The sequence below is a fragment of the Xyrauchen texanus genome, chromosome 9 (assembly GCF_025860055.1).
Source record: "Xyrauchen texanus isolate HMW12.3.18 chromosome 9, RBS_HiC_50CHRs, whole genome shotgun sequence".
Taxonomy (NCBI): domain Eukaryota; kingdom Metazoa; phylum Chordata; class Actinopteri; order Cypriniformes; family Catostomidae; genus Xyrauchen; species Xyrauchen texanus.
The window spans coordinates 44,391,308-44,419,072 of NC_068284.1; the positions used below are offsets into that span (position 1 = coordinate 44,391,308).

Below are 27,765 nucleotides of genomic sequence, written 5' to 3' on the forward strand. Positions count from 1 at the left end.
AGAAAACTTTCTGCATTTTTACATTTTCAAAAAACATTATTTAGTATGATTTATAAGCTGTTTTGCTCATGGGACCGACAAATTGCAAACCTGCAACGTCAACAATTTGGGGTTTTACTATCCTTATGGGGACATTTGGTCCCCACAAAGTGATAAATACACGCTCACACACACACACACACACACACACACACACACACACACACACACACACACACACGTTGGTCTACCTATCATTATGAGGACTTTCCATAGACATAATGACTTTTACACTGTACAAACTATAGATTCTATCCTCTAAACACAACCCCTAAACATAATCATCACAGAAAACCTTCTGCATTTTTTACATTTTCAATAAAACATTGTTTAGTATGATTTTTAAGCGATTTGAATTATGTTGACACTAGAAATGTCCTCATAAATCACATTTATAGCATAATACCCTTGTAATTACTAATTTGTAACTTACAAAATTGTCCTCGTAAATCACAAAAACACGCACACACACACACACACACACACACACACACACACACACATGTTTGTGCAGCTATCATATGAGGACTCTCCATAAACATAATGTTCCCCGAACAGAAAGCACGACACTCCAGCCGCCCCCCGCATTGCTCCTTCTTCCCACGGGATTGAGGACGGTGTGGCTGGTGATGGAGGTGATCTGGGGATGGTAGCGGGTGCAGCTCCGCCGGGTACGCCCCCTCGGGCCACCTGCCCCCCCAGCACGCACGTTGACTCCTGTCCGTGCTCGAGGTAACAGCGGCTCGCCTCACAGCCAGTGGATGAGCTCGCCGCTGCATCGCGGCATCTGACGCTGACTTGCCTTCGGGCCAGCACGCCCAGGCTGAGGCTGATGCGCAGATGACCGACATGCTTTCCCGGGCTGCCGATTGGAACCTTCCATCCTCCCCACAGCCATCGCGGTTGGATGACTGGTTCCTGGGGTCTGGGCGCCGCTCACAGCCTCGCCCCCCCCATCTCTACGCCCTGAAGTAGCGCTTATTCGCAAATTGGTGTTCTTCCCGGGCCGAAGACCTGCAGAGGTGCGCAGTTAGGTCAGTGCTCTTATTCCTGCAAGAGAGGCTGGAGGGGAGGCTGTCCCCTTCCACCCTAAAGGTGTATGTTGCTGCTATCGCGGCCCACCACGACGCAGTAGACGGCAAGTCCTTGGGTAAGCATGACTTAATCACCAGGTTCCTAAGAGGCGCCCGGAGGTTAAATCCCTCCCGGCCAAGCCTGTTCCCCTCCTGGGACCTCTCGGTAGTCCTCGCGGGCCTCCAGAGACCTCCCTTCAAGCCGCTAGAATCAGTTGGACTCAGGGCCCTCTCTCTTAAGACTGCCCTGCTGATCGCACTCACCTACATCAAGAGGGTTGGGGACCTGCAAGCGTTCTCTGTCAGCAACACTTGCCTGGAGTTCGGTCCGGCTGACATATGATCCTAAGACCGCGACCAGGCTATGTGCCCAAGGTTCCTACATGCCCTTTAGAGACCAGGTAGTGAACCTGCAAGGTTGGGCAACACCCAATACCTTTGCAAGATTTTACAGTCTCAGGGTTGAGTCAGTATCATCCCGTGTTTTCTCAGGTCCGAGCCAGTAGAACTCGGTAACACGCTGATGGGCTGGCCGGGTGAATTGCTTGCATATAGCGCCCTTTCCCTCGGTTGAGGTAAAATTGTGCGCTTTTTCTCCCAGGAGATCCCACTCCTCAGATATTTGGATGATTCCTCCCCAGCCCTTGTGGGTCCGCAGTTCAGCGGAGGAACTAGCCGTCCAAATCCACTGCGGAGACTCAATCTACCCTATATTGGAATAGGTGCTCCACAGGGTAGGACTCCTACATGGACTCCCCCTGTGTGTATTTTCTGCGGTACAGTCCCCTTGCGAGTGGACCAGCGTCTCCCTTAGGCAGTTCCAGCTGCCCTCTGGTCGCCGTGCTGTAGCAACTCCCCCCTCCTAGTGAGGCTGGATCTACCACTGCACCACTTCCACATGCCGCCTAAAAAACCCATGTGATGTATTCACCACCTTACCTCCCCTTCAGGGCAGGTGTGGTTTCCACAGGGTCTTTTCCCCCTGAAAGAATAGGAAACTGGGTAAGGGCCCCGGCTGTTATTGCTCTATGAGAGAAACATAGAGAGAAAAGAGGCCCAGCCAGGCTCGGCCCATTCCCAGGTTGGCAAGCGTCGCCTTGTTCCCCTGTTCAGGGTAACCAGAAGGATTCCGACAACTACTTTGGGGCATTGGGGAAGGTTACTTGCAGTCTGAAACAGCTGGACCCCTAGTGTCGCTTCAACGACACAAAGTCGAGAGAGCAACAGACGGGGAATGTCTAGGTTACGGATGTAACCTCCGTTCCCTGATGGAGGGAACGAGACATTGTGTCCTCCCGGCCACGTCGCTGAGCCGAGCCACTGTAGTGGCCGGACCATTTCCGGCTCCTCAGAAAAATCCTGAATGAACTCGACGTATTTCCTCGCCTTTGTACCCGTATGTCCAGGGGCGGGACATGCAAATACTGTCTGCATTTTTTCATAGATCAGAGGCATATTCGGTACTCAAGAGAGACCCCTAATGTCGCTTCTCCGACACAACGTCTTGTTCCCTCCATCAGGGAACGGAGGTTATATCTGTAACCTAGGCGATTTTTATACTGTATGAACTATAGATTATATTCCCTAAACCTAACCCTCACAAAACACTTTATGCATTTTGACATTTTCAATGAAACATTGTTTAGTATGTTTTTTGAGTGATTTGAATTATAGGGGACACTTGAAATGTCTTCATAAACCAGTTTGTTACCTAAAAAAAGTCCCCGGAAACCAATTAAACCTGCCCACACACACACACACACACACACACACACACACACACACACACACACACACACACACACACACTCACTCACTCACTCACACACCAAGTAATATCAGGAAGCCCTCAAGAGCATATTTGATGCTACTATCAGACAGGGGTTATGGCAAGCCGTTTTAACATTTAATCATTTTAACCTACTAGTCTCTATTTTCATGCTACTAGTGCTTATTTTTTAGATACTAGTATCTATTCCATTAAGTATTAGTACTTATTCAATAGCGACTAGTGCTTATTATTTAGGTACTAGTGCTTATTCAACAGATACTAGTGCTTATTCTTTAGGTACTAGTACTTATTCAATAGATACTAGTACTTATTCATTAGATACTAGTCCTTATTTATTAGATACTAGTGCTTATCAATAAGCTACTAGTACTTATTCAATAGATACTAGTACTTATTCATTAGTTACTAGTACTTATTCATTAGATACTAGTACTTATTCATTAGATACTAGTACCTATTAAATAGATACTAGTACTTATTCATTAGATACTAGTACTTATTCATTAGATACTAGTACTTATTTCGATAGTCACTAGTAACTATTCTTTTGTTACTAGTAACAAAAACATTTTTTTGCCATTGACTTCTATGGGGATCTGTCATTTAGATATCAACTATTCAGTTCTGACTAGTATCTATTCCAATTGTGACTAGTACATATATATTAGATACTGGTAGTTATTCTTTAGGTACTAGTACTTATTTTTTAGATACTAGTACTTATTCATTAGCTACTAGTACTTATTCAATAGATACTAGTACTTATTCATTAGATACTAGTACTTATTCATTAGATACTACTACTTATTCATTAGATACTAGTACTTATCAATTAGCTACTAGTACTCATTCAATAGATACTAGTACTTATTCATTAGATACTAGTACTTATTCAATAGATACTAGTATCTATTTATTAGATACTAGTATTAATTCCAAATGTTACTAGTAAGATTTTTATTTTACTAGTAAGATTTTTAATTGAACTATACAGTGGCCGTTCTGACTAGTCATAACATAAGACTAGTAAAAAGCAGTTGTGACTAGTAAGATAAGAATAGTTACTAGTAACATCTGGAATAAATACTAGTATCTAATTAATAGGAACTAGTATCTATTGAATAAGTACTAGTAGCTAATTAATAAGTACTAGTATCTAATTAATAGGTACTAGTATCTAATGAATAAGTACTAGTATCTAATGAATAAGTACTAGTAATATTTAAAAAGATACTAGTCAAAATTGGAATACTTACTAGTCATAAATTAATAGATGATATCAAAACAGAATAGCTACTAGTATCTATTAATTTGCAGATATCTTCAATGTCATAAGGAACTAGTAAGGAAATATTAGGAGATATCTTCTTTCAAGCAGATTATTACATAAACATGAGTACTCTCAGCCATCCAATCAGAGTTCATATGGTAATGTAGGCTAAACTACGGCAATAGAAGAAGCTGATTGGTTAAGGGGAGAAAAGATGCGTTTAATATGACTTTTACATATAGACCATACTAAAGACTTAACTGCCAATAATAAAATCCAAACAACCGGTTCATAATTACCAGCCAAACAACCACAATCCAGAGATTGTGACTTTTGGAGAGCATTCATAATTCACATAAAAAAATGTGGATAGTCTGCGTCTGATATGCGATTGAATGTCAAAATTAAAGTAGCATCCACTATATTAGGCTACATGCCTATTCATTATTATATTTTTTATACTGCTCACTCGCACACAGGTCTGCAACACAAGATTTTCATAAAGGTAATAACTTGTCATTTTGGTCTGCTTGGGTTATTTCACGACAGATTTGGTAAGATTTCATAAGGTGACTGAGTTACTAGTTCACAGTTCCAATACGTTTTTTATTAGCCTATTCAGCAATAGTGTAAAAGGCCGGTAAATAAAATACAACCTTAACATTGTAAACACAATAAACATGTAGGCTATGCGAATTTTACTTCCCTTACTTTATGACAAATCCTTCAATAAATGGTATTCAGAAAACAAGATTTAAAAAAATAAGTAGCCATGTAGGCTATAATAAAAAATATACAGTAGCCTAAAGCCTTTTGTGCTCTTTATTACAAACAACATTTAGCCTATTTAAACGCCAAGGCTAAACGAATTTATTTGTATCGAAACTGAAATTGTAGGCCTACGCACGTTGGGTTCGCGCATCTCTCATTCGGTCCAAAAGTTTCCATATTTGCAATGTAACATTTGCATCTATTAATATAAAGTCGAGTCCCAACATAGGCTAAATCCGCAACTTCACATCAAGGGATATGAGTTTGACTAACCGGCACAGCCTTTATATTTTAGGCTGACAAATTAAATTAAGCAACTTTTTATGTTTTGTTGACTGTTTTATGTGGTCTCATGAAAGTGCGTAACTATACCACAAATTTAATTTATCGTGCCATTTATACACCAAAAATAGTTTTTGCATGTAGGCCTAGCTATATGATACGCAGTTTTCGCGTGCATATGATATGGCTACTGTTATACAGCCTACGCACGCACTCCACATCCCTAATCTCAAGAGATTTGCAGTGCGTAGCATATGCACGCAAAAAAAAAAAACTATTTCTCGTATACATAGCACGAGAAATTAAAGGGTAACTAAACCCTAAACCAACTTTTTTTAGTTAATGATCTGTAAGCATGGGGCTTTATTAGTACTGGTCATTGATTCAAGTAATTTTTTTTTGACATTTGTGTATAAAGTGTTTTAATTCTACAATATATGGTGTAAAAACGTCTGAGTGCTGCCCTCTTCAGGATGAACGGTGGCTACTGCAGTTGAATTTTCCTATTGGCTGTTGCGGTACTTCGTGACGTAGGCGGTGACAGCTGACGTAAGCAGGTTCCAGCTCACCACGCCAGATTCATGTACATGTCGTCTTGCGACCGTGTGAGGAATAATAATAGGCTTGTTTGAGATGAGCAAAATCTGCGCAGAACCGATCACCGGTGATCAGCGCGTAATGCATGCCGGTTAGAAATGTGTCCGAGAGCGGTCGGCCTTGCTCTGATGTCATGCTGATGTATGTCAAAAAACTCTCGCGAGCGCAAGGCGCACGTGTCGGATTCTGCAGTCGCGCGCAGTTGCTCTCCACCGACTGCGCTGATCAAAAGCATGATGGGAAACGACTTGCTGACGACACAACTTAATGCTCATTGGCTGCGATTGTCAGCTGATATTTTTTTCCCTTAATTCTAAGAAGTCCATTACCTATAGCCTAATACTATTTACTTTTTCTATAGTACTTTATTAGTAATTAGTACATGTGCTTTATTTACCCTTTTATTTTTATTTTCTTATTTTGAAGTCCTGTTTGTTGTAATTTTCTCTTTATTGTATTGTATGCTTGTGTTAATTTTGTACATTGACATTTTTGTACCACATTATGCCATTAAATAAATTAGTCAATCCATCAATACATGCATACACACATCTAATGTGACGGTTTTACAATTAGGCCTCATGTTTGTGTGTTTTTATCTGATATCTTTATCTGGGTATGTCTTATTCCTGGAGTGCAGTAAACACAACCCACACATGCTAATTTCTTAATTTAGAATGTGTTTTTGTTTCATATTATTTTTGAATAATAATTAGCTGTACACAATTTTCCTAATCATTAAACATGAAATTCAAACTTACATTAAGGTGACAAACAATTGTGTAATATATTTATATAGAATATTTTTCATGTAAAAAAGGGATAGTTCACCCAAATATTTGTTTTTCTTTGGGTAAACTATCCATGAAGTAGGATACACATCATTAGGTTAATCAGCTGTGCCATATCCCACTCTGAAGTGTTTATCCCATAATTAGGGATAACAATGTAAATTTAGTGCAGCATCTGTATGCTCAACATTTCTCATTATGGCTTTGATTATAAAAGGCACCCACAAAGTTAACAATTGTAGCAAGATGGAGAATGTGTTATTAACACTATCAGACTCCCAGGGAGCAATAACATTAACAGTAAGCAAAGAAATTGCTGAGACAATAAAGAATGGTGATTAAAAAAAAAAAAAAAAAATTGGTTGCTTGATGATGGAATTAATTTTATTTTATTGATTGAAATTCCTTTTTACAGATAAAAAATATGCAACCCAAGTGAGAAATGCAGAACAGAAACAAGGTAAGGCATTTTTTTTAACCATAATAATATTTAAAATGATCATGGGGATTTTTTATTATTTTTTACACGACATAAGTTTCATTAGATGCAAGTTGCAACATACCACTCTAGATTTATATCCCTACCATTTACTGAATAAGCCATTTTAAGTAATGAGCACTGTTCACCCTCGGTGATTCTCCTCATCATAACCATCTTCGTGTACAAACAGTGGCATTTCAATTGCATCCACTTCGTCTGCGATAAAGAACGCGAACGCGATCTCTTCCATTGCTGACGTTTGCAGTCCACAACACAGCGAGATTCAGGAAGTGTCCGGCTTGCCTGCACTTTTTTCACTCCTCCCCTCACTGCAGCCGCCTACTCTCACCTACATTTCAGGCGAGGCAAGGCGCATCTCAAACAAGCCTAATAACATAGAGTCTGACAGCAGCTGTCAATTAATCCGTCACTACGAGTCTTAGGTGCCCCCCCCCCCTTTTATTTTATTAACTGAAAGTAACGGCGCGGCACGTTACAGGCTCACGCGAATGATGAAATTGTAATTGTTTACATATAGACCAAAAAGAAAGATTAATAACTGAATTTACCCAAAAGACAGTTCAAAAGTTTATATGTTTCTTAATTCTTAACAGTGTGTGCTGTGGAATGATCAAAAGCTGCAAACGTTCGCTGATGCTTATAGCAACTGTAAGTGGCCACTGGAGGCCGCTAGATGTAGTGCATTCTCAGTCAGGTAATTCATGTGACTGGGTTTGAGGCTGTGAGCCCAGGAACCTGTATAAACTGATCATTCGATTTGCACATGCCTGACTTCTCTCATCTCAGAATATCAGGGAAATGTAAGTTGACTCAGGTTGTGAAATCCTGGTGCTGTTCACTTTACAATATTAATTAGTTGATGTATTTTCGTTTTTCATGGTGTTTTTGGTGAAGTTTGCTTTGTCTTATATCCACACATTTGTGTGCTGTTTTAGTTCAGAGACCTTCAAGCTAGCGGCTAATTCTGAAAAGCAGCAAATCTAAAATTTGCACCCTTGGTGAGCGGAGCCAGGTGTGTATCATTTGGCTCCATGTATAAAAGGCGTCAAAGATGTAAAATGTCTATTTTGACTGTTATTGGAAATTGTTTTGTTGTTTATCTTGTACCAGGAAAGTGTATGTGTTAAGTGAGCAAATTATTGTCTTTGGTTGTTATTTTTAAATAACTTTAAAGGTCATTTGATTTGCATTGCACATGTACAAATGCTTCTTGATGCTGTAAATGAGGTGAGGATTTTTCTTGTGAATTTGTGTCCAAAGGTTCATTAACCAGCTATTTGTGTTTACTTTTAGTTTTCACGGTGCTCACGCTGATTTTGGAAGAATAAAAAATTATTGCACCCGTTAGAGACTCTCTGCCATTATTAAGGAGCCAAGGGCCGCAACAGTGAAAACTCGTCGCTGAGTCATCCACCAATGCAGACGTCTTCATCAGCCAGTGGACTCAAGATCATCTGATGTTTGCACGCCAATATATGGATGCCACAGCTGCAGTGAGAGACTTTGTCTGACTAACTGGGTAAAACCAACCTCAGATACACATACAGGAGCACTACATTAAAGTCAACGTGTTTTTAAAGGACTATGTGCTCAGCTAATTCATCACATGGGACATTGGACCTCTAGAGAAATCAAGAACTGCCATATTCTAAATAATTCCAAGAAAGGTTTTGAATGTGTAATACAAAATACGGTAAATGCTAGATCCATAAGGTTGACCAGTACAAAGTCTAAGAGTCTAAGAGTAGGTCAACGTCATCTCATAAGATTTTAATTCCTGAACCTAACAATATCTGAGGAGCAAAATTGTCTGACTGAAGATTATCAGCAGTATTCTTGTTTATGACGTTCAGTAGCTGTTTCTGTTTACTCTCCTTGCTGTGTCCACAAAGTGTAAATGTCTGATGTGAGTGGTAATATATAGTTTTAAAGATAAGTTAAAGCCACCACTCATCCAAATTTGAGTCTAGACATAAAACACTCTAAGGCTTTAAAGTACAAACAGATCCGTTTAGACCAACAAGATGTCATCACCTGCTGAGGAAATAGACAAGACCCCAGAAGCACAACAAGTCAGGTCGAGCTCCCGTGACCGTAGTTTAACAACAAAGGGTCAAGAATTACATGATCAGGAAGCAAAGAGGAATGAAAAGGCATTCAGCAAAGCCTATGATTCTTGGAAACACACAGCAAAGGAATTCAGAGTAAAATTGAAGGCTTTCTGCTTATCTGAGGACCTTGATAAAATTCAAACTAACATTAAATCCAAACAAGCTATAGTACATCAAAATTATGAGCCCATTCGACGCTAACCATACCACTACTCCTGATATTGTCAAAAGAATGGATGCATGTGACACTCTTACAGCTGAGATTTGTGACCTTGTCAGTAAACGACTTGAGAACATAGATGAGGCTTTCAATGACCAACTAGAGAAAGAGAGGGTGAGAATAGGCTCAATAAGGATGAGTATGAGTCAGTCTTTGGAAATACTGAAAACAGAAACAGTAATTTCAGAGTCATCACAAGGATCTGGCAACCACTCAAGCGCCACCTCCAGGTCCTCTAGCAAACGTGCAGATGCAGAAGCAGAACTGGCCGCCAAGGTAGAACAGGCAAAAGCCATGCAAAAAATACACTTTCAACAGGCGAGACTCAACAAACTGGAGAGTGAATGGAAACTCAAGGAAACACAGATGCTAGCAGAAATCAAGCAAAAGGAGGCTGAAATGAAACTAAAGCTAGTAGAGGAAAAAACAAGGTTACAACAGCTACAAGCGGACAAGGAAGTGAAGGTAGCAGCAGCTCGGGTAAGAGCGTACAACAATTTTGAGGGTTTTGAAAGCTTTGAGGAGGAGACTGACCATAAAACTCAGTATAGTGGGCAAAATGCTGGACTCAGAATCCCACTAAATCCACAAGCAATGCCATTCCAGCCTCATCCCGCACACTCAGAGGTGCCAGTAGCTCAGGAGGTCAGCCTAGCCCAGGCAATTGCAAGCTCACTTACCCTAAGCCGTCTACCTGTCCCGGAACCAACCACGTTTACTGGTGATCCCTTAAAGTTCATAGACTGGAAGATATCCTTTATGGCTCTCATCGACCAGAAGCCTCTCCCGGCTAGTGAAAAAATGCTCTATCTAAAGAGTTATCTTGCTGGTGAAGCACGCAAAGCCGTTGAAGGATTTTTCTACCGAAATTCAGAGGAGGCATATCAAGGTGCCTGGGCAGTCCTACAAGATAGGTATGGAAGTCCATTTATTGTCCAAAGGGCCTTCAGAGAAAAGCTCATGAAGTGGCCAAAGATAGCTGTAAATGACCCTATTGCATTAAGAGAGTTTGCAGATTTCCTTCAAGGTTGTGTTGAGGCCATTCCTCATGTTAAGGGCCTGGGTATTCTAAATGATTGTGAGGAAAATCACAAGCTCCTTAAAAAGCTACCTGAGTGGATGGTGCGCAGATGGAGTCGTATTGTTGTGGAAGAGCTAGACAGATCTGGAGACTATCCAAGTTTTGCGCATTTCACAGAGTTTATGCAGAACGAAGCTCGTATAGCTTGTAACCCAATTGCCTCACCCCTTCTGATGAATGTTAAAAACACGGACGAGAGGATTCCAAGGAGAGCCAAGGCGCTCAACACAAGCACTCAAATGAAAAACCCCACCTCAGGAACTCTGGAAAACGTGAAACCAAGGCCACCTTGCTTAGTTTGTAAAGATGAAACGCATGGTGTTGTTAAGTGTCCAACCTTTGCAGCAAAGACTACAGATGAAAAGAAGGCCTTTATCCATGAAAACCACCTGTGTTTTGGGTGTTTAAGAAAGGGTCACACAACCAAAGACTGTAAAAGGCGACACACCTGCAGTACATGTGGTAGACGTCATCCAACCTGCTTGCACCTAGAAAGAAACCAAAACCCTGTCAAATCTGCAAGCAAGGATCCCGTAGCCACAGGAGACCATGGAAGCAAGGAAATTCACAAGGTGATGGCCCATGCATTGACACAGCATGTTTCTGCCACCTCTAGCATTGTTCCAGTTCTTGTGTCATCAACAACAGAGCCCCAGAAAGAAATTCTCACTTATGCTCTACTCGACACACAGAGCTGACTCAACGTTCATCTTGGAAGATTTGGTCACCGAACTAAATGTGAACACTCAGTCAGTGCAACTTAAACTCAGCACAATGACAGCTGTCAACACAGTCATAGCAAGCAAGACTGCGTATGGCCTACAAGTTCGGGACTCAACTCTGAAACTTATATCCAACTACAGCAGACCTACACACGAGACTTCATCCCAGTCGACAAGTCTCACATTCCTACAAGGGGTACAGCGCTTCAGTGGCCTCATCTGAAACATCTTATAAACAAGTTACATCCACTCCAAGATTGCGAGGTTGGACTGCTAATTGGTTATGATTGCCCGTCAGCACTAGCTCCCTTGGAGGTCATCACAGGTGGTGAAAATGAACCTTTCACGCAAAGGACAATGCTTGGCTGGAGCATTATAGGGTCCGCCAATCCCCACTTGGATAGACAAGGAAATGAGAGCTTTGTGCATCGTGTTGCAGTGAAAGAGGTGCCAGTGGCCACCGATGTGCTGAAAGTACTGGAATCAGACTTCAACGAGAGGAGCTATGAGGACAAGTACGTGTCGCAGGATGACGTTCATTTTATACAGCTCCTTAGTGATAACATTAAGCAGAAAAAGGATGGACATTTTGAGATTCCCTCCCTTTCAAGGGCAGTTGTCCTCGGCTCTCCCTAACAATAAGAAGCTGGCTACTGTTCGGCTGCAACATCTTAAGAAGAAGTTAAAAGCCAACAAACAGTATTTCGACCATTACACCGCCTTCATGGAAGAAACTATCAAGAAAGGTGATGCAGAGCCAGCTCCTCCATTCTTGGAGGGAGAAACTGTGTGGTATATTCCACATCACGGGGTGTACAACCCCAAGAAGCCAGGCAAATTAAGAGTCGTGTTTGATTGCTCGGCAAAGTTCCGGGGATTTCTCTAAACGACACTCTACTCACAGGCCCCGACCTAATTAACTCTTTAGTAGGAGTCCTTTGTCGCTTTAGAAGGGAAGCAGTTGCTGTGATCTGTGACATCGAGAGGATGTTCCACCAGTTCAGTGTCTCACCCGAAGTTCGCAACTACCTAAGGTTCCTATGGTGGGAGGGTGGACTGTTAGAAACAGAACCGCAGGAGTATAGAATGACAGTCCACATTTTCGGTGCTGCGTCCTCCCTGGATGTGCCAATTTTGGTCTTAAGTATCTGGCACAGCAACACAAAGTTGACCACTCGACAGCTTCAGTATTTGTGGAGAAGAACTTCTACGTGGGCGATGGGTTAACCAGTGTTCCAACAGTCAAAGAAGCTAAGGAACTAATTGTCGAAGCACAGAAACTGTGCAAAAGTGCAGGTCTACGTCTGCACAAGTTTAACTCAAATCAAATGGAGGTCCTTTCCTGTGTGGCACCCTCAGAAAGGGCAGTAACCACTGATCCTCTCAACCTTAATCCAGACACAACACCAGAAGGACACATATTGGGCATTCAGTGGTCATCAGAAAACGACACATTCAGCTTCAACATTGACGCAAAGGACCACCCCCAACTCGCCGTGGTCTATTGTCAGTCGTTGCATCTCTGTATGACCCACTCGGGTTTGTAGCTCCCTTCACTTTGAGTGGCAAGTGCATCCTACAGGAGCTATGTCGTAGAGGTATTGGATGGGACGATCCTATTCCTGAGAACTTGCATTCACGGTGGGAGGAGTGGAAGAATGGTTTACAGAGGTTAAAGGAAGTTGCCATACCCAGATGTTACCATCCTCAAAACTTTGGTAAAATTGTTAGGGTGGAACTGCACCACTTCTCAGATGCCAGTAATGCAGGATATGGTTCATGTTCCTATCTCAGATACAAAAATGACAAGGACGAGGTTCATTGCAGTCTTGTAATGGCCAAAGCGAGGGTTGCACCTACTGAAAATCACAAGCATTCCAAGATTGGAACTCTCAGCCGCAGTCACCGCAGCCAGGATGAGTGTTATGCTGAAGGCAGAACTCGAGATGAAAATTGAACAAGAACTCTTCTGGACAGACTCACAAGTAGTGCTGGCTTACATCAGCAATGAGGCACGAAGGTTCCATGTGTTCGTGGCAAACCGCGTTCAATTGATAAGAGAGATTACAGACCCAAATCAATGGAACTATGTAGATACAGCACAGAACCCAGCTGACCACGCCTCTAGAGGTCTTCATGCAGCAGACATCTCTTCGACTCGCTGGTTATCAGGGCCCAAGTTTCTATGGGAACAGGAAGTGCTACCTACACCTAGGCCTTCAACCGAGCTGCTCACAGGTGATCCTGAAGTTAAATCGATTAAAGTGTTTGCAACTCAAGTCAGTGACTGGAACGACATTCTAAGTCGCCTGAGCCGGTTTTCCACCTGGACAATGCTTGTTAAGGTGGTTGCAAGAATCAAAAGACTAGGATCTAAGCTAAAATATCACGGTGAAACTGTGACTGTCGAGGAACGTAGGAGGGCTGCTGAGGTGGTAATTCAGCTCGTCCAGCAGCAAGCCTTCCCTCAAGAGCTAAAGGCACTGCAAAGGAGCCCTCATGGGGACATAATTCCAAGTTCCAGTCCTCTTCTTTGTCTCGACCCCATTCTGGATGGGAGACTTCTTCGCGTTGGCGGAAGACTTAAGGGATCCTCCCTCAGTCAAGAACTAAAGCACCCCATCATTCTCCCAAAAGACAGTCACATCACCAAGCTTATCCTGTCACACTACCATGCCCAGATCTGCCACCAGGGTCGGAGCCAGACCTTAATGGAACTCAGGTCAAATGGATTTTGGGCCATTGGTGGGAGTAAACTAGTCGCCAAGTTAATACATAGATGTGTGAAATGCCGGAGGCTCAGACGACCAGTTGAGGAGCAACGAATGTCTGAACTCCCCAGAGAACGCTGGGAAGTCTCAGCTCCCTTCATGTTCTGCGGTATGGATTGCTTCGGCCCATTTATCACCAAGCGAGGTCGCAAAGAGTGCAAAAGATATGGACTCATCTTCACTTGCCTGTCTTCTCGAGCAGTCCATCTTGAAATGCTTGAAGACATGTCCACGGATGCCTTCATTAACGCTTTAAGGTGTTTTATTAGCCTTAGAGGAGCTGTTTGCCAACTCCGCTGTGATCAGGGCACAAACTTTGTGGGTGCGAAGAATGAGTTCAAGGAAGCCCTCAAGCAATGTGACACAGAGGCACTGGAAGCCTTTCTGGCGGATAAACAGTGCGAGTTCATTCTCAATGCTCCTTCAGCAAGTCATGCAGGCGGTGTGTGGGAGCGACAAATTCGGACCATCCGCAACGTGCTGAATGTTACGATCGCTCAGTGTTCCGGTAGACTAGATGATGCCTCGCTTAGAACGCTGTTCTACGAAGCTATGGCCATTGTAAACAGTCGCCCATTAAACGTTGAAGGAATCAATGATCCTTTGGCACCAGAGCCCCTGACTCCAAACCACCTGATCCTGATGAAAGCTAAAGTCGCCTTACCACCTCCCGGAAAGTTCGTAAAGGAAGATGTGTACGCCGCAAAAAGATGGCGCAGAGTACAATATTTAACCGAACAGTTCTGGAGCCGGTGGAAAAAAGAATACCTCCTGAATACATCCATTAGGCAAAAGTGGCATGTACGGCGGCGCAACTTGAAAGTGGACGACATAGTCATCATAAAGGAAGATACACTCCCAAGGAATCAGTGGCAACTAGGACGAGTTGTTGAAACTACAGAAGGGTCAGATGGCTTAGTTCGTCGGGTAAAGGTACAAGTTGGGGAGCGGAAACTAACACAGAAACAGAACCACCGATGTAAGCCCTCAATCATCGAAAGGCCGATCCAAAAGCTGGTGCTCCTCCTTGAAAACAATTAACGGTCTGTCAAGCTTAAGTACACTTACATCAGACATGTTGGTTTAATAGTTTTATTTAAGGTGACCCTATTTTTCTTTGTGATTTATAGCTCTATACTTCAGTTATACGGCAGTTATACAAATCTAGAAATCATGTATGAGTAACTGTTTTGTTTTCCATGCTGAGTTCATTTATCATAACATGATTGGTGGGAGTGTAAGTGGCCACTGGAGGCCGCTAGAGGTAGTGCATTCTCAGTCAGGTAATTCATGTGACTGGGTTTGAGGCTGTGAGCCCAGGAACCTGTATAAACTGATCATTCGATTTGCACATGCCTGACTTCTCTCATCTCAGAATATCAGGGAAATGTAAGTTGACTCAGGTTGTGAAATCCTGGTGCTGTTCACTTTACAATATTAATTAGTTGATGTATTTTCGTTTTTCATGGTGTTTTTGGTGAAGTTTGCTTTGTCTTATATCCACACATTTGTGTGCTGTTTTAGTTCAGAGACCTTCAAGCTAGCGGCTAATTCTGAAAAGCAGCAAATCTAAAATTTGCACCCTTGGTGAGCGGAGCCAGGTGTGTATCATTTGGCTCCATGTATAAAAGGCGTCAAAGATGTAAAATGTCTATTTTGACTGTTATTGGAAATTGTTTTGTTGTTTATCTTGTACCAGGAAAGTGTATGTGTTAAGTGAGCAAATTATTGTCTTTGGTTGTTATTTTTAAATAACTTTAAAGGTCATTTGATTTGCATTGCACATGTACAAATGCTTCTTGATGCTGTAAATGAGGTGAGGATTTTTCTTGTGAATTTGTGTCCAAAGGTTCATTAACCAGCTATTTGTGTTTACTTTTAGTTTTCACGGTGCTCACGCTGATTTTGGAAGAATAAAAAATTATTGCACCCGTTAGAGACTCTCTGCCATTATTAAGGAGCCAAGGGCCGCAACAGCAACGCATCAAGATCCAGTGGCCTAAACTTTTGAAGTGGATGTTAATTATTCTTATTTAATTTAACGATCTTATTATATCTGTCCTGCACGCTCAGTTGTCATCAGTGTGAAAATATGGATCTCAAAAATCAGTCACTGCTGGAATTATGCAGAAGATGCTGGAAAGCCAACAATCCTGGAGGATTTTTTCTGAAGAACTGTGAGCAGGTGCTCAGGACAAACATGGGACTTTAATGCATTTTCAAGGTATGACACGCTAATACTGAGAATCAAATAAAACGTTTGAACTGCCTCATTTGTGTAAATGCAGATTTATTATCTTGTGGACTAGGCTATAACATATGTTAATACATAGTATTTTGTTGCAGTGCTAAATAAAGATGTAGCCTAATTTATGAGTTCTTATTTGTGGAAAAAAAAAAAAAAAAAAATTATTGATATTTTGCAGATTCTGCAAGCTGTAGCTACATATTATTTACTTTTACTTATTTATACATATTACTTGTTATTTCATGAGGCTAACGAGTGCAATGCGGATATTGATAATACTATGGAGCTAGGCAGCATTATTCCATATTTTACTACAATATTTAAATAATTTTAAAAGTTTTTAAATTATTTTTTTCGTGATTTTACATGGCCTGTAAATCACAATTTTTAAATTCTCTGAAAACGTCCACGTTTTCAATGATAATGTAGCAATGGCGTGAACGCGTTTGAGACCATATAGAGCTATTATGAAGGCGCTGTCCCCTAATTTAGACTGGGAGAGGAACGTAACATGTTAAGAAATGTAGCCTACTGAAAGAAACGTTGAAATTAAGAGAATGTTTTTTTTTCTTCTTTTATATTTTTTTTTTTTGCTGAGTTTATGAAGTTTCAATCATTTTAGGTTTTGTCATGATGCCTGGCAGAAGAGTTATTGCACTTGAATTGATACTCTTGAATAGAGGTCTCTTCACATAATTTCCATAAATTAATATTTATTTTAAATTATTATATAACTGTAATTATATATCGACCAGTAAACTATACAATTCTCTACAGGCTATCATAAATAACAAAACCTTATCCCATGAAAATGTGACAATTGTTGTTTGAAAAGGACAAATAATACGTTTATGCACTATATTTTAAAATGAGGATCGTTTTTATAAAACTATTTTTTCTTTTTTCTTGAAGACTCCGGGAGGGCCTGATGACTCTTGGCCTGTTGAATGCTGTTGTTAAACACAAAGAAGCCTTCAGACCCATTTTCTGCAGCCCACAACAGCCACTTACTGCAGACACCCTTGAAGACTTGTTTAATATTCGCTACTCAGTTGCTGGAAGTAACAGGCGGGCAGAAGAAAACACTGCAGTAGCCTTCTGGAGGGACTACCTTCTAGATGCAGAAGGCAAGTTATGTAACTGATTTGTATGTTAATGTCATCTTGTGCAATGGGGATAGTTAGTAACAACATAAAACTATTGAAGTTTCACATGCTTTTTATTACGGAAGAAAAACAACGAGAGGTAAAAGCAACGAAGAAAAAGAACAGAACTCTAGCAGCACACTAGATGGCACAATACAACAGTGACACCTATTGGCAAATTACTATATTACAACAAAAACAACATCCACCATTTACATCATAAAACAGAATTTTCTTATTTATTTTGGATTGGTATCCTTAATAACAAGTTGTGTATTCCTTAAAGCAAGGTTAACTTAAGGTAACCAAACTGTTGATGGACCCCATTGACTTCATAATATGGAAGTCAATGCATCAACTGTTTGGTTACTGACATTCTTCAAAATATCTTCCTTTGTTTTCAGCAGAAGAAAGAAACTCGTACAGGTTTGGAACAACCTGAGGGTGAGTACATGATAGAATTTTCATTTTTGGGTGAATTATCCCTTTTTTGTTAAGTAGAAAAGTTTAGCAAAAACTGGGTTTATTTGGGTGACAAATTGACACGTTTGTGTCAACCTTATAAAATCCAACAAATTGGATAAGTTCTATCCATAATTCATAGTACTCTTTTTGAAACCCTTTTCTTTCAATGTATACAACTGTTAAATGTAAACAATTAAAATAAAAGGATTAAAAAAAAATTAAAGGTGTTTATTTATTTTTTTAATGTATGAAATATACAAGGAGGCCACAGTGTAAAATTGTGGAAAAAAAACTTGTTAGTGGTTTTTATTCAAATAAAACACTCCAAAGAATATTTGTTTGGCAGCATGGAAGTTGAGAAATTGCCTATTCTACATTGACAAACAACTAGGTTTAAAACCTTATAGTAAAAAACTCAGCAACACTCAGCAAGCAGGTTTTCAGATTTTTCACATAGTTAATGAAAGTTGATGGGAAATTTCATTGCAGCACATTTCATATTTTAATTTTAAGTCTGCAATGCCTTCAATGGCAATCATAACCTCTTCCTGTTGTTCCTGGCTGAGGTCAACACTGGGTGGATTGACATTAACGGCAGGGAACTGGTCGACCATTTCAGCTGGGAAGTTGTTAATGCTATGTTGTGCCAGAAGTCCCTCTAAATTGTGCTCCGTGAATGGATCATCACCAAACACATTGTTGATAGACGTGCGATTTACCCCATGTTGGTCAGCATGCCATCAGTCCAGATCTGAGAGGGTGTTCGGTTGTGTTCTGTTCTCAGACGGTGATGATTCCAGGCTTCACGAAACCTGCTCAATCTACTTTGAATTTCAGGTAAATACACAAGATGAAGAGAAAGCTTGTGGACGTCGTTTGCAGGATCTAGGGTGCCATTGTCCTCAAAGCTGTAGAATTCATTGTAGAAACTGTGCAAAACATGCAGGAAAACATCCCTCCAAAGACGCTCTATTCTCTGATTGTGTACAGATTCCCCTGTGATGTGGCTTCTGTGCTCCACACCATGAACAACATTCATGAACAATGCCACTTGTGTGTTCTCTCCACCATGATCTGACCGCACTCTAGATGGAAGTCCATAAACACATGTGGCTTTTAAGAACTGTGTGAGCACTGTGGCAGCTCTGTTGTCTGTATTACAGTTCAAGTATGTTATCAGGCGGGAGTATCCATCTATAGCTCCATGAATGACTAAGCCCCATCTGAAAAAAAAAACCCAGATATTTAACAGCTCTAGCATACTGCTATAACTCACAAAAAAACTAATAAGCAAAAATTAAAATGATTTGTGGATTAGTTGTTAGTCTTAATGAATAGTAAATTTAACAAAACAATCTGATCAGCCAAAACACAGACAATTAGTATGGGTGTATTTTAATGTCAATTTAGATTTGTTTTACTGGTTTTCACACAGTGGACGTGGAGGGTTCAGCTAAACAGATTTGCTTTATGTAAGAAAAAATATTTGAAGGGATTTTTTTTAAAATTTCAATCAAGGTCAGTCACATCAGACCACAAGGATTAATATATATAAATGTGTAAAATGTTAAATAAAATGTATGTATATATATATTTTTTTTAAAGAAAATCCTAAATACCTGATGAGATGCATATTTCCATCCATGTGCCACAGACTGTTTGGATATGGCACATAATATGTTCTTCTGGCCACGGCAGCACTCCATCTACGTGCAGCTGCTGCTGGGTCAATGTTCGTCAACATTATTCTCACTCTCTGTCGTGATACCAGCAATCCCTGGTACACCCAATTTCACAGACAATGCTTAAAGGATTAGTTCAGCCAAAAATGGCAAAAATTAGCCCATGATTTTCCATCATAAAAGTGTTCCACATGGCTCTGAGGGGTTTAATAAAGGCCTTCTGAAGCGATGCGTACGTGTAAGAAAAATATCCATTTTTATTACATGGCTTGGTTGAATTGTAATGTAGAATGCGGTGTGTTATTTCTTGATAACAGACCGTTGCCATGAAAAACAGAGCGTTGCCATGGACACAGTTCTGTTCACTCTGCAGGACAGCTATCAATCCGAAAGCAATACAATAGTTTTTAAATCAATAAACTCCTTTTTTAAATCAATATTTTGTCAAATTATTGATTTATTTGGTAGGTAGCCATGTAAGGAGCGATGCGGTTGTTATAGCGAATACAACCCCTTCAGGCTGATTCAAGACACCGACGCGAATCAGCCTGTCTGGGTTGTATTCGCTATAACAACCACATCGCTCTACATTATCCCTTAACACATTACAAAGTAAAATTCTAGCTTCCGGCCAAACGCACATACATAGTCTACTTGCACCTAAACGCAACTTAGTTTTAAATATGGATATTTTTCATACACAAACGCATGGCTTCGCTTCAGAAGGCCTCACCCCAGAGCTGTGTGTAGCACTTTAATGATGGATGGGTTCACTTTTATGATGGATAGAAACAGCCATTCATTGCCATTATAAAGCTTGGAAGAGCCAGGACATTTTTTAATATAACTCCAAATTGTATTCGTCTGAAAGAAGAATGTCACATGAACCTAGAATGGTTTGAGGGTGAGTAAATCATGTAATTTTCATTTTTGGGTGAACTACCTAGTCCCAAACTATAATGCATGTTTGAATTTATACTGAAAGCAACTTATCTCACGATACACAGTAATATTTTTGTTTTATAGGCACATTTATAAAAGCTACTTATTGTCCTAATTGAACTAAGGCCAAATTCTGGCTTTATCTAATCCATATCTGTGAAACCAGGTGTTATACTTGAAAAACTTGAATAGTTCACCCAATAAAGAGTATTAACTTACACATGTTGCATACCTGTATTACTCTCTCGTATTTGTATATGCATGTTCATAGTTTGCAATGTACAGAGATTTACAAGTCACTTTTTTTTTCAAATTATTGCAACACCTGCGTGTGACTGGTCAGTGGATTCTGGCTAACTTAAACTCCTCTGATATGAACCGCATACTAGAACAATACTCTTACTCTGGATCAGCCTACATTTTAAAAACTATCTAAAAAGTTCACATTTAAAGTAACAAAATGTAAAATTACAATAATAATATACAACAATATAGAGATAAAAAAGTTTGGTACTACCTCATTGCCAGATCTGGGATATAACCCATGAAGTCGTCTAATGTGCTGTTCCAACTCCTCATCAGTCAACGATCTTGACATGGAATTCCTAGTTGGCAGCCCTAGAGCTTTTGTCCTCTTGTATAAAAATGATGCCAAACATCCCAAAAGTTGGGCCATGCGCTTGATGGTGTAGCCCTGGGTCACCAAGAATTCCAGCTGTTGTCTCGTCACGGTGATCTTAGGTCTCCCTCGCTGACCTATGGATATACACACACTGTTAAGCAAAACTGACTAAACAACAATTAATGATTTATTGTGTGAAATAAATATTTAAACACAAAATTTTACTTGAGAATATGCAAATCATGTTTTAACAGAAACTATGAATAATAGTAATGCATTTTGTCTTGTGGCAGTGATAGGATTTTGGTTTTTATGAAGCATAAATATGTAATATGTGCCAATACCACAAGACAAAGTTCTGAAGCTGATGTAGGGACACCTAAATATCTTTTATTTTATTGCCACATTTATTTTTGAATACATTCTTGTATTCTCATATGTAAGTATATGAATACAAAACCTTAAAAAATATGTAAAACTCTTAAAATTATTTTTATTTACAGCTAGTTTCCATTGAACTAAAAAAAAAAAAACAGCAAATGCACCAGGATTATACAAAATTTGGGTTGTTGAGATTAATATAAACTGTTAATTCCTTTTCTTCTTTAATTTTGTTTTTTAATTCCTTGCTTTGCTTAAATAGTGTCATTTGATCTTAAATGTCATTATGCATGTATATTTCAACGTCTAATAAACAAATTTAGACAGGTATTGTTTACTGGAAAACCCCGTAAGAACAGAATGTTTGGTAGCAGGGGCGTTTCTAGACTTTTATCAGTATTGGGGCAAAAAGCATTGGGCTCCCCTAACATTTTCCAGTTTCTTGAATAATAAATACTGTGCATCAATAAAGTACTGTATGACTTCACTAGCTCAAATTATCTGCATAATTATAACTAAACATGCATTTTAATTAAATCGAAACAATGACATCATGACAACTTTATATGCATTTTTGAACTGCAGAATCTCAAGACTCTGCCTATTTGATGTATTTATCGTTGGGAATTACATTATTGTAAAAAAAAACAATTGAAAACTCATTGATAACAATAAGAACAAGTTTGTTATGTTAATGTATTCAATTCAGTGCTGTTTATTTCCTTGCAATAAAAAAAGAACTGCATGTGTTCACATATAACAAGTTTTTTTTTTTTTTTACCTATTTACATAAAATCACTAATTGAACTTTTTGAAAATAATATTAAAGGTAGCCTACCACCATGCTGCAGAAAAATACTGTAGACTAACGTTATACAGTGGATATTAAATTATTCCTGCATTCATGTAGGCTACTGTAAGGAGGTATTTGCAAGGCATTAGTTCATAAAACCAAAGCCAATGTCAGTAGTTTAATTCGTTTGAGTGCTGTAGCGTTTTGATAACTTTTTTTTTAATTATCAGCAGTCATCTAAGTTCGGTAAACACTAGGCCTACATGTGCATAATGGACACGGAGAAGTTACTTACTTTTTAATTAGTCTTCTCATTAACACCATATTTGTTCACTCGGAAAGATTTGGGGATGGAACAGACACTGAAACAGAGAGGCGAGATAAATAAACGGGACCAACGTAAAAGTGTGTTTCCGAAAACTCAAGTAAAAATATGCTTACAGACCTGAGCGAAGTTCTAGGAACTGTGAAGGCGTCTGCCCTGCGCTCCTCGAGTGACACGGACTGTCTGACGAAAGCTCTGAGATCCGATAGACTGCTAATAAGTTCTTCCACTGTTTCAGGAGCCAGCATGCCTTCAATTCTTCTTAAATTCAATAAAGTCGAATCAATGGCATTCAGATGTGCGCTTCCTAAGATTCCATGTCCATGTGCTCTTTCTACATGACTGCATTTTCTGCGAATTTGTTCAACAACCTCCGACATGTTGCACCTTAATTCTTTCTCCTCTTCTCCTTCCGTTTCCTGTCATCTCCCCTTAATATGCAGTTGGTTCATTAATATTCAACATATTATTTGCATACTGATTATTTATATAGTACTAGTATCTATTAAGGTAAGGATATCTTTGATCTAAAATGTTACTAGTAACTAAAAAATAAGCACTAGTTCTATTTTTTCTTAAAAGTTGGGTATAATTAAATACTAGACACTATTGGAATAAGCACTAGTATCTAATAAATAAGGACCAGTATCTAATGAATAAGTACTAGTATCTAAAGAAAAGGCACTAGTACCTAAAGAATAAGCACTAGTATCTAAAGAAAAGGCACTAGTACCTAAAGAATAAGCACTAGTATCTAAAGAAAAGGCACTAGTACCTAAAGAATAAGCACTAGTATCTAAAGAAAAGGCACTAGTACCTAAAGAATAAGCACTAGTATCTAAAGAAAAGGCACTAGTACCTAAAGAATAAGCACTAGTATCTAAAGAAAAGGCACTAGTACCTAAAGAATAAGCACTAGTAGCTAATGAATAAGTACTAGTACTTAATGGAATAGATACTAGTATCTAAAAAATAAGCACTAGTAGCCTGAAAATAGAGACTAGTAGGTTAAAATGATTAAATGTTAAAACGGCTTGCCATATTAAAATAGAGACTAGTAGGTTACAATGATTAAATGTTAAAACGGCTTGCCATATTAAAATAGAGACTAGTAGGTTAAAATGATTAAATGTTAAAACGGCTTGCCATATTAAAATAGAGACTAGTAGGTTAAAATGATTAAATGTTAAAACAGCTTGCCATACAGGGGTTGCCATACAGACGATTCAAACTATCCAGGAACGCCCCCTTGTGGACAATGTGAAAAAGAACATTCTAACATGATTAACCATGTTCCACCTCTACAACATTCTGTCCTATGTGATACTTGGTACACACAAGGAGATGAAAGAAAGTGTGATAGCCTCAGTCACTATTCACTTTCATTGCATCATTTTTCCATACAAGGCACACAAGGCAAGTGAATGGGGACTGAGGTTAACATCTCTTTTTGTATTCCATGGATGAAAGAAAGTCCTGTGGGTTTAAAACAAAAATGATGGTGAGTAAATGAGGAATAAAGGGTGAGTAAATTGTTACTTCTTCTTCTTGGTCATATGATGGAATACACTCTCTTTAATACGGAATACAAACACTGAAAATAATGACTAGTATGATTGACTTAATTTGTATTATTTTTTAGTTTTTCTTAGTAAATCTACTTAAAAATGGGGAAAGGTAACACTTGATGCATGTTATGTAATCTACGAGACAGCATCACCCAGCATTACTGCGAATAAATACAAGATCTAAAGTAAAATGTACTTACCAGAAAAATGTTCTCAAATTAGCAAATAGATTTGATAATATATAATTTTAATTTTAGAAATAAAATAATACTTGTGTGATGTCTTTGTTAACTACTACTTTACAAAAGTACTTACGATGCGATCTATTTGTAGGTTACATTAACGTATTATTGTGTACGATTCTAAAAAATAGCATCTAGGTCAATGGTGTTGGAGCCATTATATTTTGTTGTAATCTTTGTTTGAGCCACTAGAGGGCGTATGAGTATCGAAAATTTAAGGAAGGTGATGACGCGTTACAGGTGCGCAATGGAAGCTCAAGCAAACAAGCAAACACATATTAATACGTTTTATTTGCTTATTTGTTTACACACCCACTTACCTCGTCAATAAACTGTGCAGTGTTACTTCTCTCCATATGATGGCAATATCTCACTATTAAAGTGGGTTTTGTTTCAGGGTACAGTCTTCACATTGGACAAAACGACTCACAATAAAGTTCCATTTATTAACATTAGTTAACATGAACTAACAATGACAATGAAAAAAGATAAAAAAAATGATTGTTTGATCAAGATACCTAATGCATTAAGTATATGGTATGCATTAAAGAGTTACCAACGCTAGTGTAAAAATAGAAGACCAAAGTATGGAAACTTTTATTTAAAATGTTTTTAATTGAGAATTGTTTTTTTGAAAAGTGCCTTTAGTTACAGAATCACCCAAAAACAAATGAAAACCATTGATTTAATATGCAAATATTTTGTGTAACATCCTGTAATTACTTTATTATTGTTATTGTTTCAGTAGAGAATTCCACATTGTGTGGAACATTGACTCAGTTTGTGTCATTTTCCCCTTAAAGACTTGTGTTGGAGTCACGTGGGTTTAAAGGACAGGTGTATTGCAGAGGTCTGTCTGACAGCACCGAGTCTTGATATAGGGGCTGGACTGAAGAATCATGCAATCTGACATGGCGATACACCTCTGGAAATAGGAAACTAGAGGAATATAAAAGAACATGAAACAAAATGAGTGTCCTCGCCCATCTTGACATATTTTGTTCTGCCTGGTTTAATAATATATATATTCATACGTGTAAGACACAGTGAATGGTGGGAGTATTTGGATACCTCTATATTTCTTTGATGTGAAGGTATGCACATTATGAACAGTAAAGAAATAAAAATGAAAGCAAGAAAAGGACATTTTGTCAATGTAAACTTTGAATGTTGGTTGGACATATACCCTTGCCTGAAAGATTGGTTATTTAGGTCCACTAGGGGATATTTGAAGTTATAAGATAGATAATCTGTGATCGGATGATATAAGGTAAACTCACAGGGAGACGTGGTAAATCTGGCAGCTACGCATGCATCTTGTTTATAGCCACAGGTCTCTTTGGTGATTGAACATCTTCCACCAGGTGTGCTGGGAACACACCTGTGACATTCCAAGGCAGAGCCTGCAACACAGTGTGCACATACTTTAGTTAAAGGATTTAAAACATGCGTTTATGACACTCGATATTGCGTAAATGTATTATCGGCAGATTACAGTGCTACGAGATTTTAACTTGATCTTTATGGTAATGCAATAATGACACAAATAATGGAGCGTTTAGTTACACAACAAGAATTCTTAGACTGCTGTGACATTTAACTTTCAAAGTTCAGACTGGTTTCACTTGCAGCCTTTAGGAAACAACCAGCAACTCACCATCTGCCAACACTAGGGCAAGAACAAGTGCCAATAGCAGAACCTTCATCATACTGTTGGATAAACAGAAAGAACTTCAGGAACATTAGATTTTAATGCAAAGTAGTTGATCCTGATAGTAGTTGTTATACTAAATTGCAACTAATATAATTGTGTCTGGCCATAATGACTCTCATTAATCTGAACTGAATTAACCTCAATGCAATATGTGTCCAGACAGAGGACTCAACCTATACACAACATAAAAACAATGACTGGATAGTGTGGAAGCATACCTTCACTGTGATGCAGAGCTGAGTTGATCATTTATTGACACTTGTGTCTGTCCCTTATATACTGCGATGTGTCCTGGAGTGAATCAGTTCCCGTAATCCGATGTCAGGAATTTGGAAATTCTGTGTTGAAATTAGGCCAAAGAAACTCAAAGTCAGTATTGTTCATTGTTTGCTCTTGGTGTGGACTCCAGTTGATAAATCCTTTTTTATTATTTGTTAACAGGTTCATGTGGTTGTGTAACTGTTTATTTTTGTTCTGTTCCAGTCTGTTCCTGTTGCTACAAAAGATCTCTTTTTTATCCCTTATCTTTGTTTTTTATCTGCTGTAACAAGCTTGTCCAAAGTTTAGAAGCATAGAGGCAGTTTTGGTGAGCCTTCGTACACATTTTAAATATTATACAAAGAGTTGTTCATGAGCAGCCATGAACTCCAACACGTACTATGATGTGCAATTATCTGAAAGGAATGTTCAGGTTCAATACAAGTCAAGGTCAATTGAAAGCATTTGTAGCATATTGTTGAATATCACAGACAATCATTCCAACTCTTCAGGCAAAAACCAATGTTCCAGTGATGGAGGTGAATGGGGCCAGTCCATAAACATTTCAATACACACGGGATAGCCATATTACGTAAACATTGCGCATGTTAATGTGACTTTACTGTGATAAAACCGCTTACAGGGTTTCCCTACGTTGCGCTGTCATGTCAACGAAGTTGCAGTATTGGATATGTAAGCGCAGTGTAGTTCTAGCGAGAAGACTAGCAGCTGTACATCATCGCACCATTAGCTGGGTAATTCCTAGCCAATCACATGTAAGCCGTTGCTTTATAAGTCTGCTCACAATCTATCACATTTCTGTTTCAGTGTGCTAATGCGGCAACCTCCACCACCCCACCATCACCAGTTGAGCCCTGTCCCGCACGGGGGTTAGGCTCCTCGCCCCTGCCTCCTATCTCCGGCAGGATATGACGGTTCTGAGTACAACTTCTTCGGACCGCCAGACGGGGCTTACACCAAAGAGAGACGTTACCTTTCTAATTTTGTTCTATATTCATCAAATATATGTCATCTTTAATCTCACTCAAGTCTACAAGTCTTCCTGATAGAAATAACTTTACCACACTAGGATAATGTTAACATATATAATGTTTACATCTTGTGGCTATACTTCTGAAAGTAGTATTACTTCTATTCACTTCCATTGTAAGTGACTTGCTGTAATCACAATTGTTTTTAATGTTTTTAATAAATGAGGGACGAATCAAAATGCCACAAATGCTGTTGATTGAGATTATCTTGTTTTGAATCGGGAACATTCTTTTATGGATATTTATTTGTAAATACTGTATGTATATGTGGTTCAATGTAAAATTATCTTAATTATCTTTTACCGT

The 27,765-nt window shown here is 39.2% G+C and overlaps 2 protein-coding genes across 2 annotated transcripts; both read right to left on the reverse strand.

Annotated features, from left to right (window-relative positions):
* Positions 1-17,626: 17,626 nt before the first annotated feature.
* LOC127649618 (uncharacterized) lies at positions 17,627-22,642 on the reverse strand. Its single transcript, XM_052134818.1, has 4 exons — positions 22,596-22,642; positions 21,022-21,260; positions 19,500-19,657; positions 17,627-19,103 (listed from the first exon to the last, which is right to left on the reverse strand). The coding sequence occupies exons 2-4, from the start codon at positions 21,178-21,180 to the stop codon at positions 18,596-18,598; spliced, it is 825 nt and encodes a 274-aa protein (XP_051990778.1). The 5' UTR covers positions 21,181-21,260; positions 22,596-22,642; the 3' UTR covers positions 17,627-18,595.
* A 2,388-nt stretch (positions 22,643-25,030) lies between these two features.
* LOC127649342 (CD59 glycoprotein-like) lies at positions 25,031-26,475 on the reverse strand. The gene is made up of 4 exons (XM_052134397.1): positions 26,368-26,475; positions 26,093-26,145; positions 25,716-25,838; positions 25,031-25,374 (listed from the first exon to the last, which is right to left on the reverse strand). The coding sequence occupies exons 2-4, from the start codon at positions 26,142-26,144 to the stop codon at positions 25,262-25,264; spliced, it is 288 nt and encodes a 95-aa protein (XP_051990357.1). The 5' UTR covers position 26,145; positions 26,368-26,475; the 3' UTR covers positions 25,031-25,261.
* Between the last annotated feature and the right edge of the window lie 1,290 nt (positions 26,476-27,765).